Genomic DNA, 18,255 nt, shown 5'->3' on the forward strand with positions numbered 1-18,255 from the left:
CTATTAATGGATATAACAGCACTACCAGATGAGGCATTTGATGGAGACCACAAAGTAGTGGTAGCAAAATTGAAAATGGGTAAAATTGTGAGAGTAAAGAAATAAGACAGAAGAAAATAAAAGTTTGGAAATCTCTCTATATAAAATAACATGCCCTGACTGACTGACTGACTGACCGATCGACCGACCATCGCCGAGCCAAAACTACTGGACATAAAGTAATGAAATTTTATATTGGAGTGTAGGTGCTCGCTAAGGGAGGTTTTTTGGATATTCCGTCACTAAGGGGGGGGGGGGGGGAAAGGGGGATGAATTGTTGAAATGAGTATATCTGTATTTCAATAACTTAAGTTTGCAGACATGAAAATTGATATTTGGAATCTCCTTTTGTTTTTGGAAAATCTATGATGATGATGATGATAGTGGTGATGCTTGTTGTTTAAAGGGGCCTAACATCGAAGGTCATCGGCCCTGGAAAATCCATTTGGTGGATGGGGTGGGGAGAGTAGGATGACAAAGGGGGTGAATTTTTAAATGAATATATCTCAAAATCGTGTCGTTACAGATGTGAAAATTGGTATTTTTAATTTTAAAAATAGAGAAACTTGTATTTTTTGCTTTTGGAAATACCACTTAAGAGGGTAAAAAAGGAATGAAAAAGGAGTTTAATTCTTTTTATTAGGATACTGATATCTCAAACCTGAAGATGTTACAAATGTAGGTGTTTGGAATCTCCTTTAAAAATGAGAAACACATATTTGTTTGTTAAAAGGACTGAAAAAGGGGTTGAATTATTTTTATGTGGATACTTATATCTCAAAAATGGATGCTAAAGACGTTATAATTCATTTTTGGAATCTCCTTTAAAAATAAAGGAACTCGTATCTTTTTGTTTTTGGAATATCCACATAAGGGGGGTGGAAAGAAGTTAAAAATGGAATTGAATTCTTTTTATGAGTGTATATCTCAAAAACTGAAGATTTTACAGACTTGAAAATCTGTATTTGGAATCTCCTTTAAAAATAAACACATTTTTTTGTATTCTTTTGTTTTTGGATAATCCACTTAAGGGGTGGAGGGTGAAATGAAGTGAAGGAGTTGAGTTATTTTTATGGGGATACTTTTGTCTCAAAAACTAAAGAATGGTATTTCGAATCTCCTTTAAAAATAACCATGTATTAATTTTTTGTTTTCGGAAAAGCCACTTACAGGAGAAGGGGGTGGGGGGAGCTGAAAAGGAGCTTGAATTATTTTTATGAGGATACTATCTCAAAAAACTGCAAATATTAGGCATGGAAATTAGTATTTTTTTTTATATTCTTAGAAAAGAAACATTTCTTTTATTTTATTTTGATTTGAGAGTGGTCTGTTTCTCACAAGGACAGTTCTACGGTGCGTGATCCAGAGTTAGCTCTGTCAGTAGTCCGGTCATCTTAGCCCCAAAAGGCAATACCACAAGTGTGGTTTGCACAGCGGTACTGGGGTAAATGAAACTCGGTTTTTCAGAGAGTTTTTATACCTTACGAATTTTCAGAAAATGCCTTAGTGCAGTAGCGAGGAATGATTAATTTTATCAAATTGTGAAATCCACGCGAGTAAAGCTGCGGGTTACAGCTAGTTAGAAGATAAATGAACCCTGGAGGAATTAAAATGGCCTAGCCCTGTATCAAAAATGGAAAGTGTAGATGAAGAATGGACCAAATTTAAAAACACATTTGTAAGTTGTGCTGAAAGATTTGTGGAATAGAGACAGGAGAGAAGGAAGTAGTATTAAGTATCAGCAAATTATAACTAAGTGTAAAAAAAAAAGTGGTAAATGAGGAAAAGAAGAAATGTTGGGAGAGATTCACAAAAGAGTGGGAAAAGGATGTAGATGGTGGAAACAGGATGTTGTATGGATTGATTAAAAATAAGAGAAAAGAAAAATCTACACAAAATAAGTGAAGGAAGAGAGTGGAAAATCCCAGAGGAGATAGAGAACAGGTGAAAAAGGTTATTTCGATAAACTCCTGAATGTGAGAAATAATGCAGGAGAGAGTGTGGGATGACCCAGAAATGGAGAGAGATATTGTAATGGCAGAGGTGGAAATAAATGGCTGTTAAACAAATACAGGAAAAGCAGCAGAGATAGATGAAATACAGTATGTGTGGAAATGATAGAGGCAGCAAGACCTATTGGCCTACGTTGGTTATATAGGCTGCTAAGGTGTATATGGAGGGAAAATAAAGTACCTGATTGGTGTAAAGGTGTAATAATACCAGTATTTAAGAAAGATGACAGGGAGGTATGTGACAATTATCGAGGAATGACATTGTTGCCACAAGTAGCCAAAATATTGGAGAGAATAATAGAAAGGAGGATGAGAGGAAGGCTGGAAAGAAATTTAGAAGAGAAGTATGGATTTGACAGGGCGGGCCAACGATAGACCCTATATTTACCATGAGATTCCTGATGGAAAAGTAGTGGGAATATGGAAAAGATCTGGTGATGGTATTCCTTGATCTAGTGAATTTCGATCAACAGAGGAATACTCATATTCAACGAGCAATCGCTAAATATGAAAGACCGTTAATTACCTTTTACCTTTTTTAAAAAAAAAGTAGGCTCATGTTATGTGGATGAGGAAAGTTAATGTTGGAGAGTAATGGACTCTGCTATAGAGATTTAGTGAAGTAGATTTTATCACCTTATTTTGTCAGCTTATATGTCGGATGTTTTAAAACATCAGGATCTCTTGCTGTGTCCATTGCCAGAACTCTTCCTATAAATGTTTATTCAAAGAACAACACGAGATAGCAGCATCATTTAAGCTTCTAGCATTTCTTGGCCATTATGTCTATAAAGTAGCAGTTATCTTTCAAATAGCTTCTTCCTGTCAAGATAAGGAGTCACTGAACAAAAAACCCCCATATTTCATCTAGCCACGCACCAAGATTACAACAGACTGTGCTGAATATAGTAAGACAGGACAAAGGAGAGAACCCAGCTTTTCTTCTTTCCTGGCCATTATGTATGATCCTTAGAGATTACTCCCTGCAATTGTATGTCTCTGCCACTGGAATGCAGTTTCTATTCAAGGCCTTTTTGACTGTACGCCACCACGTTGCTCTCGGACGTCCGTGTCCACTCCTTGGTTCCTCGATTCCAAGAGCTCGCTTAACGGGATGATCTTCATCTCAACGTTGCACGTGCCCGTACCAGTGCAACTGATGCTCCTCCAAGTAATCACTGATAGGGGCCATTCTAAATGATCCTTCAAGCCGTTTGCGTTGAGATGTGCTACACGGAGTAAAAGTTAATGGGAGATGCCTGCATATAAATTCTACATTTTCTGCTTTAATGTAATCATATAAAGCTTGAGATTAGTTTTTGTCGTGTCGGAAGCACAAAAATTGGCTGCATATTAAAGACAATTTTTTTTAACAAAGACTTACATACATATTAACAACAAAACATAAATTAAAAAGAAAGAAAGAAAGAAAGCCCAACGTGGTGAATCTGGGCAGTGTAAGTGACTCCATATCAACCAGAGCGCTTAGAGAAGATGATGATGCTGCTGCATTCGTGTGTTGACTCCTTAATGTGAGGCCTGCCTTCAGAGGTGTACCATTCTGACAGAACAAATCTAACAAGTGTGACGAACATGGCGGATGAATAATCTTAGAGTTGCCGACCAGAAATGAGTGGCTTTCAGTGTGTCCATTGTTGTATTTGTAAGATCTTCCATAATGCCTGTTGTTGGGCACAATGTGCATTGAAGATGAGGTGTTGCCTGTGACCCAGATTCACATAACATTTGAGTCTTTTGAAAAACCGCACATAACAGATTAGATTTGCATCTCAGAACACCTGAGCACAGTCTTTTGAGTGCTTTCTGTGTCAACTCTCCTTCTGTATGACCAGGAGAAATTTACTCGCTTGGTGTCATCCATTCTTCCAGGACTATTGAGTCTTCCTTGCGATCTACAGTCAGGCTTGATGTGCTGTCCCTCCAGGAGCCTCTGTTATTAGGATATGTTTTCTAGAAGCTAGGCATGGGCATGCTGGCTGGTGTCCATACAGAGGTAAACTTCAGATGTGACAGCATTTTTCTACTCCCTCATTGCTGCTATCTCCTGATGGAAGTCAGAAGGTGTAATTCCAGGAAGGCAGTTAAATTTTTCCAAAGGCGTAGCCTATAGGCAGCCCGTTATGGTGTGGTGCGTCTCATTAAGTGCAACGTCCACCTGTCTTGTATGGCTAGATCTGTATCACACTGGACACGCATACTCAGCAGCAGAATAGCACAGCATGAATGAGAATGTCCTCTCCATTTGGCGCGGTCAGTTTAGTATGGAAACATTATAGCCTTAAGAACAGATAGCAATCCCATACCTTTCCATAAAAATATACATGAGTAGAGTTATGTAACTACCATATTTACTGGACTACTAAGGGTTAATGTCCTTTTAAGGTAAGAAAGGAGACACAAGATGTCATAGTGCTAACTGTGAAGGGGATTAATGTGTGTTACAACCTTCAAAAATTGGTCATTTAAAATAATTTAATCTCAGCCCCAAAGACATATACAATAATGAAACTTTCTAAATATAGAAATGTTATATTCATACAGTTGACTCGTATATTTCATAACTGACAGGGGCATTATCAAATGCACTAAATATTATTCAAAATGGTGGCTTTTTACATGTCAGTATTCACTGCTTCCTTAATTGCTGGGCCATTTATTAATATATTTGCATTCTGCTTCCTTAATTGTGTTGCATTAAGTCACAGCTCCAAAACTGATCACTTCTAGAAATATGTTTCAAAAATTAGAAATTTTTAATTTTGTGTTATTTAATGTAACTTATTTTGGTCAAATTAAGCATGCAGATAATATTTATCCTAACAGCTATCTACCATAAGCACCGACTCTGGTCAGTTTTGTAGATATTGGACCTATGAATACAAGGAACAAAAAACATAAATATACAACTCATAGTTTAGAAGATATGAGGGAAATGGTTTTGAAAAATCTAATTTGTAGGAAGTGAGCGATAACATTTTCTCAGACCTGCACTAACACACTATCCTTTCAGTGATTGTTAGAAGGAATCATCTTACTTTTTAATTCATAACATCAAAACTAATGTTTTATTTATGCAATCATTTCTCCAGAATGTACTGCTATACTTGGGCTGAAAATAAATAAAATAGTTTGAGAAATACAAATTATGAAGGCTTGAACATATACCAGTCCCCTTAATAGAGAAACGTGGAGGCTGTTTTACCATGCAGGAGTTGTAGACTGATTAGTGAAAGGCAGCATGGTCTATAAGAGTATGTTTCTTGTATAAACATTTTCTCATATTAAATTGTAAGAAATGTAAATAGCCTATTCACCACATCAGTTTTATGAGTAAGTAAATGAAGAAATAATGAACCAAATTCTGTAAACACTTCCATTAAATGCAACACTCACATATTGGTGAATTAATTTCATATACATACATATTTTTGAGATATACAGGTATTAGAGAGAAGATTAAGGATTGTTGTGTTGCTGCAGATATTGTGATGCTCTGGCATACGGCTGCCGAAGTCTGGTGGCCGGCAAGGCTGGCAACTCCATCAGGCAGGAGAACCTCTACAGAAAGATGTTGGACGAGGATTCTGATGCATCTCTGCTGAGGTTATTTCACTGCTTTCTTCATGCTGCTCCTCAGGCCATCCTACAGTTGATGATTCTCATTTCACTAGCCAACCACCAGCAGTACAGCTCCATTCAAGGTACTGTTTTGTATTCAGGAATCATTCAAGGCGAATATTTTCGCACTACAAGATGTGTGGTTAAGGTTATTTTTAATATGTATAACTCTTGCTTTCTCAACGATTCATTTGTTTCTATATTTGTCCCTGTTTTTATCTCCTTGCAAGATGTGTATTGTTTAATATAACGCCTTGTGTAATATAAATGTCTACATGCTAGCCTATTTCCCACATTTTGGCTGAAGATGACGCCAAACAGCGTCGAAACTAGTTCCAAATGTAAATATATGTTGTAATAAACTATAACAATTTTGTATTGAAAAGGTGGACCGTTTTAAGTTTCCTACCTCTGAACCATTTAAACATGTCATTATTTGTGTTTCTCGTTGATATTGAATCATGAGTGTCAGTATTGCGCAATCTATCTGTACAGTGTGCAATCTCGTAATTACTGTCTCCCTACATTGGTCTGGATATGTTAGGTCCGGGTAGTGACAAAGTGATTAGTCTCTGAACAAGCAAATGTTAGAAGCTGCGAAGTGGCTTTAGGTCTCTATTTCTTATTAATATTAAATCATAAGTGGACCGGGCGAGTTGGCCGTGCGCGTAGAGGTGCGTGGCTGTGAGCTTGCATCCGGGAGATAGTAGGTTCGAATCCCACTATCGGCAGCCCTGAAGATGGTTTTCCATGGTTTCCCATTTTCACACTAGGCAAATGCTGGGGCTGTACCTTAATTAAGGCCACGGCCGCTTCCTTCCAACTCCTAGGCCTTTCCTATGCCATCGTCGCCATAAGACCTGTCTGTGTCGGTGCAACGTAAAAGCCCTTAGCAAAAAAAAGAAAAAAAAAATCGTAAGTGGCACAATCAATGCTTTACAGTGTTCAGATCCGTAATTACTGCATGGTTAGTGACAAAGCGATTGGTCTGGGTAGGTTAGGTCCGGCTAGTTACAAAATCATTGGTCTGGATTCGTTAGGTCTGGCTAGTGACTAAATCATTGGACTGTGAACAGGCAAACATTAGAAGCCGCTTCTAACCACTGTTTCTTATTAATATTCAGTCATAAGTCGTGCGGCTTTAGGCCTCTATTTCCTATTCATATTAAAGCATAAGTGGTGCAATCTATGCTTTCCATTGTTCAGAATCATAATTACTGCATCGCTACGTCTGAACAGTTTCATCATGTTCTTATTTCTCTTTGGTGTTCATATATAATCATGGCTGGTTGTGGTTTGAATGGACTCTGCCATTGCCTGAAGATTTGCCCTGTGAAACGTCACTTATACCGTGTAAGTTGGTCATAACTTCTCGATCCTGGAGAGCCTTATCGGGAGTTATTCTGTAGTCTTGCACTATTCTTTGTGTATTCAAGGGCGTAGGTACAAATCAAAATTTACAGTCTTGATGAGATGTGGAAATGGGGATATATGCATAGTGTTGTTGTGGTTGAGGAGAAAAAGACTTTTGATATTCTTATCACTGCAAAGCGTAGATACTCTTTAAAATAATTCACAATCTTGATTAGATATAGAATTGAGCATATATGCAAAGTATTTGGTTGGAATGTGAGATGAACAAATATATTATTGCAGTGGAAAGAAAATTCTATATAGTTGTGTATAAAGAAAACAGTGTAAAAAATATTAAAGGTATCCATGGAGATTAATGACTTTAAAAATGAAGGTGAAAAGGCACTTGAAGATAAGAATTGTTTAAAATATTTATTCTTTGTATTAAAATGGTGGAATGTATTCTCATCTAATGTTGATATAAAGAAAGGAAAGATAATTAGAAAAATGTAGGAAATATTGATGAAATTTAAGGAATATAAAATATTAAATGAAAAGAATGAAAGAAATAAAAGAAAAGATAACTCAAAATGTGGCTCGTCTTATGTAACCAAGTGTTGGGGATGTTAGTAAACAAACTTAATAAGAAGTAAATGACAAGAAAAAGAAAAAAGAAAAATAGAGATTATAAGGAAAAATGGTAAGGAATTCAAGAAGGAAATAAAATAAAATTGTGTAAAAAATGAATGTAAAAGTAAAAGTACGAGATGGGAAACAAGACAAAGATGGATAAAATTGAAAGGAATAATGAAATGAAAGGTGAAATGATGAGAATAGAAAAGAAAGGAATTAGCGAAACGTTAAAATTAAATTATGTTGAAAAACAAAGGATGCTTCAATATATGGGCCGCTGAGAGCCAAAGTGGTCTAAGTCAAGAAATGTAATTTTTTGAGTTATACCACTCAATGCACTTATAACGCATGGAAATTTGTTGTGAAGAAGTGGTATAACAATAACTCCCATGGCAGACGCTTGAGAGCACTAGATGTATTCTTCCCATCACGCCAGAGTGGAGGGCATTTACAAGAACAGTGGTATAAGTCAAGCGTCACGGCCACGCGGTTGTGTTGTTCTATGTTCATTATCATTATTTATGTTCTAAAAATCTCTACAAAAGACATAGAGAAAAGTGTAACATTTAGAAAGATGAACATGCAAAATGAAAAGTTCAGTTGGCTTCGTGTTCAATGGCGTCGTTTTCAGAAAGACTCTTCTCGTCTCATTCTCTACAAGGAATCTCTCGTTGAAGGAACCCCTTTCAAAACTTTGGACATTTCTCTTTCACATCGTGTTCGTGGCCGTCCTCATTTTTCTGGTGTTCAACTCATCCCTCTCAACAACGCTGTGCGACCTGTCACCGAGACTAAGAAGACACGATGACCCTTCTCCCATACATCCCTCCGGTACACTGCACTTACTTCAATCAACTGTTACTATGAATTCAGCTGTGAAGTATGGACCTGATGATGTCGACCCATTACAAGAGGAAGATGACGTAAATTGTGAAATTGAGTAAACTGGCATCTTCCATTATAAAGTCTGTTTAAATTTCAGCATGATAATTTAATTTTCAGAAATTTTTACATCTGGGCAAAACAATTTATTTATAATTCATGAGTGTCCGTACTGCTGAACTATTAGACCAGGTTGCGTAGCTAGCATTTAACAACAGAGTAATTATTTTAACTCAGTCTGTGAGAGAAGAAGTTGTAATGGAAGCCGTACGTGCAGCTTCACATCTACTGTACAATACTATGTTTCGTTAAGTTATTGTATAAATACATTGTCATATTAGAGGTTAAAACACAACTTATACATTTTCCTTTTACTCAACTTCACCGAAACATTTTTCAGAAGAGTGGTACAACTCTTGATTTGTACCACTTTACCTTTTACTATGAGTAAACTGAAAGTGGTACTCCAAATTTTAGGAATGATAAAAAGCAATTTAAGGAACAAATAACTAAAATGTCTTTATTAAATATAATTTTAATATATCATCTGCATATTTCATAAAAAAATCATGAATTCTTGCAAAGCCTGAATTTACATGAAACGAAACGTGAAATCTTTAATTTCTCAGAATGGGAAAAAATTGACTTAGACTTCTTTGGCTTTCAGCGGCTCATATCTTCTTTGAGGGGAACGAGAGGAAGTATGAAAGAGGAAAGGATAAGAAATAGAAAAGGAAAATGGAAGAATCGAAAAAAGAAGTGATAAAATACTAAGGTTTAAAAAGTTGAAAAAATACAGTACATAGTTATAATGAAAGGTGTTGTGAATGGAGAGAAAAAACAACTTAAGGTGGGGCTGAAGAATGGGGGAAATGGGGTAAAAGTTTAAGAAAGGTGAAATGAATAGAATGGAAGATTGAATTTAGATGGGTTAAATTAAAAATTTTAAGAATAATGATAAAAATGTCAAAAAGAATGTGTTTTTTTTTTCCACATACTGTATTGTAATTAGAGTTAAAATATTGAACTAAATGTATGAAAAAATTCTCTGGTGTATCAAGTATTGGGCCTTTGTGTAATGTTTTAAGAATTTTTAGGTCTTGTTGAATATCGGTGAAATTGTGGTTATAGTCATGCATATGTTGACCTACAGCCAAAAATTTGTTTTTTATGGCATTCTTATGTTCTGAGTATCTAATGAAGTTTCTCCCTGTTTGTCCAATATAAGAAAAATTGCAGTCATGACATTTGAATCTATAAACACCGTATGTAGAGAAACAGTTACATTTATTAATAGAGGTGGAGTTGTATAATGTCTGAATTCTTATTATTAGTTGTGAATGCTATATTTATATTGTATTTTTTAAAGGTATTGGTGATTTTGTAAACGTCCTTATTAAAAGTAAAGGTTGAGATTATTGAAGTGTTAGGTTTATCTATTATTAAAGTAGTTGAAGGGCGATGTCTCTATTTATTAATTATTCTAATAATGAAAAAATTGTTGAATCCATTTGATTTTGCAATGAAACGAATGGTATTTAATTCACATTTTAGACCTTGTTTGCACATCGGAACAGTGAAAGCTCTATGAACTAAACTGTTGTAAGTAGCCCGTTTGTGGGTTATTGGGTGAGTTAAATAATGACGGATTGTGGAATTAGTTTGAGTAGGTTTTCTGAAGATTTTATTACCTTAAGAGGGAATGAATGTCAAAGTAAAAGTATGAGATGGGAAAAAAGACAAAGATGAATAAAATTGAAAGCAATAATGAAATGAAAAGTGAAATGATGAGAATGGAAAAGAAAGGAATTAGGTTAAATAGTTAATTTCTTGTTTTGAGTTCAGATTCAAGTGTACATTTCATGTGGGAGGAGATTATTATAAAGATTTAGAAGAGTGGACTTCGCACTAGAAATTTTTTCATCCAAAATAACTAGGACATCATTGACATATCTAACCCAAAAGAGGATATTGTTTAAATTTAGGTTATTTTCAATCTTGTTGCATTCCATGAAATCTGGGTAAATTTCAGCTAGTATGCCTGAAGCGGGTGAGCCCATAGCCACACCTTTTTGTTTACAGATGACATTATTCAAAGTGAAGAAATTGTTATCCAGAACTAATTTCAAAACCAAAATGAAATCTTTGATTTCTAATTTACTTAAATGACAGTGTTGATTTAAATTATTTTCAATAATGGGATAGAGTTTGATCTACAGGACCCAACAAACTTAATTGAGGTAGATAAAGTTGATGTTGGATTTAGTAAGATAAAGGTACTTTAAGAACTAAAATTGTCAAAGAGAGAAATTCTAGGTTTTAAGCATGAATGTCAGAAAATGTTAGTGGCAGTTGTGACAAAACTGTTGGATAAGTATCCTTTAAAATATAGATTTGTGAAAGGTCTTAAGAGTTTGAACCCACATATAATATATCAGCAACCAAGTTTTGGTCAGACCCAAATGGAATATGTCTTGGAAGTGTTGGATGAAGCTAACAGTCTGTAAAATGTGACTGATAGGGCTAAAGCACAACACATTTTACTGTGTTGTGAATCAGAGGAAGCTTTGGAAACTAAATTCAAAGAACATATCTCAATCTCTGATGATAGTATGGGTTTAGACATTTTCTTTGCTGACATTATAGCAGAAAACAAACAGTATATAGTGAACTTTGGCAAGTAATAAATCTTTGTCTTATACTGTCTCATGGAAATGCTGCAGTGGAGAGTGGCTTTTCTATAAATAAATCAATGTTGTTAGAAAACATGCATGAGGAGTCAATTATTGCACAAAGACAAGTGTACGATTCCATTTTGTACCATAGAAGCGTCAGATGCATACCAATTAATCGTAGAATGTTGTAATCAGTGAGATGTGCTCATAAGAAATACCAGGATTACTTGCAGAAGACACGCCTGAAGGTCAAGGAAGAGGTCAGAAAAAAGCTGAGAAATGAAGAATCAGTGATGAAATAAGAAAGTTGGAAGGTGAAAAGAAAGTTAAAAGGAATGCAGTCTCAAGAATGTGAAGCCAGAATTGAAGATAAAATATGCCTACTTGAAACCAGAAAAAATAATGAGTGTAATTTTGTTATTGTGCTGCATTTTTTAAAAACATTATTACCAACATTGTGTGTTCATTAGTAATTTTAATAGTAATACTTTCATTATTCATGTATAAATAAAAAGTATTAACATTTATTATTATCTGGCAGATCAATATTAAATTGTACATACTTAACTGTTCAAAATGTTGTATTTCCTGTGTAAGTAATAAATATCGTGTACAGGTGTGTGTTGGACAGCTAATGGGGATGGAGGAGGCTATTAAACATTGTGCAAATGCCAAATTTTAGTCAGGGAAAATTTCGGGGAAATTAGTTTGACTTTCTGGCTGGGAACCCTGTTACAGACTATGAATCTCATTGTTAAATCCGTATTGACGGTTTAACTTCTTAGAAAATTGTACAGAACTATTTTAAACCTCCTTGTCAGTACCATATATTTTTTACGTCCCAATTAAGACGAAACTTCACATATAGACTTTTCGACCTGGCATTTGGTCATCCTTAGTAAGACATGCATGATGAATTAAAAACCTAGGAAAAACACAAAATAAACTATTAGTTAACAAGTTATTTAAAAAGCAAGTTAAAAGTAAAAAAAATGTGAAATGTTGATCGATAAAATAGTCTTAAGCTGGAAATCTTTCTGTCAATGTTTTTTGTTATCCTTTGGTGTGGTTCAACTGGTATCTGTATACTATTGGCTTAATTCTTGTGTTCCAATATGGGCTGATATACTTAAGCATTATTGAAGTTGAGCCGTCTGATTTTAGTCTGTAAAATGGGTAATACAAATCGAATTAAGGTTGAAAAGTTGTGACTAACAGGAACAATATTTAGATTAAGTTATGAAGAATGAGAATTAACTTATGTTACATGGCCCGCTTGTATCACCCGTGTTCTCTGACTATGGAGTCCAGCTCTCGAGTGACTTGCTCCCACAGTCGAGATACAAGACGTGTTGCTACAAGAAAGTGGAGTGGGGAAATGGGGCAGGGCTTGCGGGAGAATGGGAGTGTGCGGAATAATGGCGGCGGTGACTGAAACAGAGTGTGATAATTGTGAGTTCTTATGTTCCTGTTTTTTACTACAGATGATCAGAATATGAATTTCCCATATTACATTCTTTTTTTCATTAGTCTTGTTTAAGTTGAGGGCTGGGTTTTTATATTGATCCATACTGATGTAAAACTTCTCTAAAATGTTGAGTAGTGGACCTTTTCGTTCACGTTGTAGAATTTTTAGATCTTGATCTATTGTTGTATAATTATGATTATAATCTTTGTGATGGTTACTCATGGTAGAGAAAAGGTTATATTTTAAAGCGATGTGATGTTCTGTATATCTTATGAGGAAGTTCCTACCAGTTTGTTCGACGTAACTTGACCCGCTTCCCTGACATTCCAGTTTACATATCCCAGAATTTTTGGTCAGGCGACTACAGGATTATCAACACAAAATCAAACTGGGGAAATGCAGGAGTTGCTTTAATCGTGAATTATTGCTGTCAAGATAGACATCAAAGCAATGCCCACCACAATACTGCAGGTCTATATGCCTACTAGTTCAGTGGATAATGAGGAAATCGAAAGAATGTTATGAAGAGGTAGGAAATTTAATACAGTATGTAAAAGTTGATGAGAATGTTATTGTGGTGGAAGACTGGAATGCAGTAGTAGGCAAAGGAAGACAAGGTAATACAGTAGAAGAATTTGGGTTGGCACAAAGGAATGAAAGAGGAAGTCGGCTGGTGAATTCTGCTCTGATCATAATTTAGTCCTTGCTAATACTTGGTTCAAACACCATAAATGACGGCTGTATACGTGGATGAGACCTGGAGACATTGGAACGTATCAAATAGACTTCATTATGATTAGGCACAGATTCAGAAACCAGTTGTTGGATTGCAAAACTTTCCCAGGACCAGACGTGGACTCTGACCACAACTTGCTGGTCATTAAATGCCATCTGAAGTTGAAGAAATTGAAGAAAGGAAGGAATGCAAGGATATGGGATCTAGACAAGTTGAAAGAAAAGAGTGTGAGGGATTGTTTCAAAGAACATGTTGCACAAAGACAAAATGAAAAGGCTGAAGGAATCATAGTACAGGAAGAATGGACAGTCATGAGAAATGCGGTCAGTAAGGCTGCTGAAGAAATGTTAGGAAGGAAAGATCAGCTAAGAAACAGAGTGGATAACTCAGGAGATACTAGACCTGATTGAACGACAAAAATACAAGAATGCAAGAAGTGAAGAGTGGAGAAAAGAATACAGGCAATTAATGAATTAGAAAGTGCGAGATAGCTAAGGAAGAATGGCTGAAAGAGAAGTGCAAGGCTGTTGAAGGTTGTATGGTCCTAGGAAAGGTAGATGCTGCATACAGGAAAATTAAGGAAACCTTTGGAGAAAGGAAAAGTAGGTGTATGAATATTAAGATCCCAGATGGAAAGCCACTTCTAGGGAAAGAATACAAAGCAGAAAGATGGCAGGAATATATCCAGTAGTTGTATCAAGGTAAAAACGTAGATGATTTGATTCTGGAACAAGAAGAGTCTGTTGATGCTAATGAAATGGGAGACCCAATTTTGAGGTCAGTTTGACAGAGCTGTGAGAGACCCAAAGAGGACCAAGGCACCTGGAATTGATGACATTCCCTCTGAATTACCGACTGCCATAGGAGAAACCAGCATGGCAAGGTTATTCCATCTAGTGTGCAAGATGTATGAGACAGGAGAAGTGCCATCCAATTTTCGGCAGAATGTTGTTATACCTATTTCCAAGAAAGCCGGTGCTGACAAGTGTGAAGACTACCACACCATTAGTTCAGTATTTCATGCCTGCAAAATTATAACACGTATTATTTATAGAAGAATGGAAAAACAAGCTGAAGCTGAGTTGGGAGAATATCAGTTTGGCTTCAGAAGCAATGTCGGTACACGTGAAGCAAACCTGACTTTACGTCTGATCTTAGAGGATTAAATTAAGGAGGACAAGCCCACGTACATGGCATTCGTAGATCTAGAAAAGGTATTCGATAATGTTGATTGGGCCAAGCTACTTGAGATTCTGAAGGTAATTGGGACCTGATACTGAGAATGGAAAATTATCTACAATCGGTATAAAACCGGGCGAGTTGGCCGTGCGGTTACGGGCACACGGCTGTGAGCTTGCATCCGGGAGATAGTGGGTTTGAATCCCATTGTCGGCAGCCCTGAAGGTAGTTTTCCATGGTTTTCCATTTTCACACCAGGCAAATGTTGGGGCTGTACCTTAATTAAGGCAAAGGCTGCTTCCTTCAAACTCCTAGGCCTTTCCAATCCCATCGTCACCATAAGACCTATCTGTGTCAGTGCGATGTAAAGGCACTAGCAAAAATCTGTATAAAAATCAATCTGCAGTGATAAGGATTGAGGGCTTTGAAAAAGAAGTAGCAATCCAGAAAGGAGTGAGTCAAGGCTGCAGTTTGTCCCCCGTCCTTTTCAGTGTTTACATAGGGCAGGCAGTAAAGAAATCAAAGAGGAATTTGGAAAGGGAATCACGATCCAAGGTGAGGAAATGAAAATCTTGACATTTGCCGATATTGATATTGTATCTGAGACTGCAGAAGATCTTGAGAAATTGCTGAATGGTATGGACGAAGTCTTGGGTAAGGGGTATAATATGAAAATAAATAAGTCCAAACCAAAAGTAATAGTGCAGTCGAACAAAGGCAAGTAATGCAGGTAATATTAGATTAGGAAATGAAGTCTTAAATGAAGTAGATGGATGTTGTTACTTGGGTAGTAAAATAACTAATGTGGCAGAAGTAACGAGGACATAAAATGCAGACTAGCACAAGCTATGAAGAGCTTTCTAAGAAAATAAATTTGCTCACTTCAGACATTGGTATAGGAATTAGAAAGATTTTTCTGAAAACTTTCACCTAGAGAATGGCATTGTATGGAAGTGAAACATGGATGGTAACTAGCTCAGAAAGAAAGAGAATAGAAACTTTTGAAATGTGGTGTAACAGAAGAATGCTGAAAGTGAGATAGATCGAATCACGAATGAAGAGATACTGAATCGAATTGGTGAGAGGAGATAGATTTGGCTAAATTTGATGATAAGGAGAGATAGAATGATAGGACACATCTTAAGACACCCAGGACTTGTTCAGTTGATTTTTGAAGAAAGTGTAGGTGGTAAGAACGGTAGGGGTAGACCAAGGTACGAATATGACAAACAGATTAGAGCAGATGTAGGATGCATTAGTTACATAGAAATGTAAAGATTAGCACAGGATAAGGTGGCATGGAGAGCTGCAACAAACCAGTGTATGGACTGATGACGAAAAAAAAAAAAATCTTCAATTTATATTGAAATCAACAGCAAACACCAGTCCCACACAGTCCACACACGAGCCGGCCAGACAACGGAGAGAGAGAGAGAGAGAGAGAGAGAGAGAGAGAGAGAGAGAGAGAGAGAGAGAGAGAGAGAGAGAGAGAGAGAGAGAGAGAGAGAGAGAGAGAGAGAGAGAGAGCTAAACGGGGTGGAGAAAACCTTTCACATACCGATAATATATTGATCGCACGAATTGTCCAACTATATAACAAACATATTGAGTGATTCCACCTAGAAAAACAAGCCCTGTTTAACCAGTCGCATACGTATTCAAGCTTCCAACTTGAGATGACATTGACCTAATTTAAAGATTTAATTCTGATTTTAGAACACTGTGATCATCACATTAATTTTTGAGTATCAAAACTCAATGGGACTTTCATCATTTAGTAATTGGTCTTAAGACAATTTTTAACAACATGAACTGTTTTTATAACTATGTTTACATATGAAAGATTGAGTCATCTTGACTCAAACATTTTAAGGATAAGTCATTGTATTTTAGTGTTAAGAATATCATATGTTTATCATTATAATGTTTTTAGGCTGAAGATGTCTCACTAGGAAGAAACGAAACATGTCCCTTTTTAAAAAGTAAAAAAGGAATAACAGTGTACTGTATTGTAAAGGTGGAGTCACTCAATTATTAAGACTTTCTATCTTGTTGAGGCTGACACTATGGATTAATTATGAAATTTATTTCTTGTGGTATTTGAGATTCTCATTTTCTGAGTTCTTTTCAATCACCTTCAAAGAAATTGTGTCCTGAGCGCACAGTATCCATTCACAAAGGAGATCCACTGGTGGTTGAAGCTTGTGGAAAGGGAAGTTTTCACACAGTGACAAGAATTTGTGCTGAGGTGAAAGAGTCGCTCCAAAAAAGGATTACTCCGGTATTCAGGTCTCCTACAAAGAAATACGACGTGCAGAAGTGTGCCACTTATCTCTGATTTTGAAAAGGATGTTTTGCTTTGGACTTTTTTCCTTGGTATTATGATCAGGGGAATTTCCTGCAGCAAAGAAGCTTACTTTAGAAATGGAACAAACGATTAATTACACAGGCTCAGTGTCTTCTGTGTATTCAGTGCTAAGAAGACAAATGATGGTCGGGAGTTCCTCCTGGAACGTGGGGATGTAGTTACTGCACAAGTTACGTTCTTAAGGGCAGTACATAATATGAGTATCAGGAAATGGACACTCTATATTTTACCCAGATGAAACATGGGTCAACCAGAACCACACACAAAAGAGGAAAAAAATGAAATTTGACGGAAATCGGCTGGGAAGAGAGATCTGAAACTTCCTCTAGGGCAGGGCCTCTGAAACGCCCAAAATCTCACACGTGCAAACTGAGGTGCAGAGGTCGTGTGCACAGTGCATTGGTCCCATTCGGTTCGGCTCGGACCAGTGCGTTGTCTCGGGGCGACTCGGCTAAGCTCGGCTCAACTTGGCTCTGATTTGGAGCGCTACGGAGCAAGTAAGGAAGAGGGAGACGGGCGTGGGGAAACAGAGACAGCGCTATTGTTCCAAATCGAAATCGTGGAGTGGGGGTCTTCACTCTGGTCAACCAAATGAAGTCGTCTTTTGCACCATACACCGTGCAATGCACTGGTGCATGCACCCTGAGAGGCCCTGCTCTAGGGAATGGAAGCAGACTTATTGTGTGTCATGCAGGTTTGGCAAAGACAGATTTCATTAAGTGGAGAAAGTGCATATTTGGTTCTCAACCATACTGTACTTTTGCAGTTCAGACTACCATCCAAAACTAATTCAAAAAGTTTTTAAGAATGATTTCAAAACAGGACTTCTAATAGGGCCTCGTGGTATTCCGACATTCTTGGAATCATTTCGTAACAAATTTAGATTACCTTAATCTTTACAAGACTAAGTTGTCACAGTAGTGCTATAGGAGACGGTTTTCAAATAAAATAAATAATAGAAGTATCCATAATAATAGACAATGCAAGTTATCATTCTGTAGTGTTGTAAAAAATACCCAACCGTATATCAATGTAAAAGATATTCAGGACTGATTTCATGAAATAAATATTGATTTTCACCCCACTGAAACAAAATCAGAATTATTTCTGCACATTGGGCCTTTTTAAACAGCAGGCAAAGTTTACAAAATTGATCAGATAACAGAAGAGATGGACCATCATATCATTTGACTACCTCCCAACCACTGTCAGTACAATCCTGTTGAATTGATATGGGCCAAGGTGAAAGGTGAAGTTGCCGATTGTAATTC

At 36.6% G+C, this 18,255-nt stretch overlaps 1 protein-coding gene across 1 annotated transcript in view; it reads left to right on the top strand.

Annotated features, from left to right (window-relative positions):
- The window catches only part of LOC136876434 (XK-related protein 4), a 103,362-nt gene that overhangs the window by 45,529 nt on the left and 39,578 nt on the right, over nt 1-18,255 (top strand). Inside the window, exon 3 of the mRNA XM_067150406.2 lies at nt 5,553-5,773. Coding sequence (XP_067006507.2) covers nt 5,553-5,773 — 221 coding nt within the window. The remainder of the gene's footprint in view (nt 1-5,552; nt 5,774-18,255) is intronic.

This window comes from Anabrus simplex, chromosome 6 (genome assembly GCF_040414725.1).
Source record: "Anabrus simplex isolate iqAnaSimp1 chromosome 6, ASM4041472v1, whole genome shotgun sequence".
Taxonomy (NCBI): Eukaryota; Metazoa; Arthropoda; class Insecta; order Orthoptera; family Tettigoniidae; genus Anabrus; species Anabrus simplex.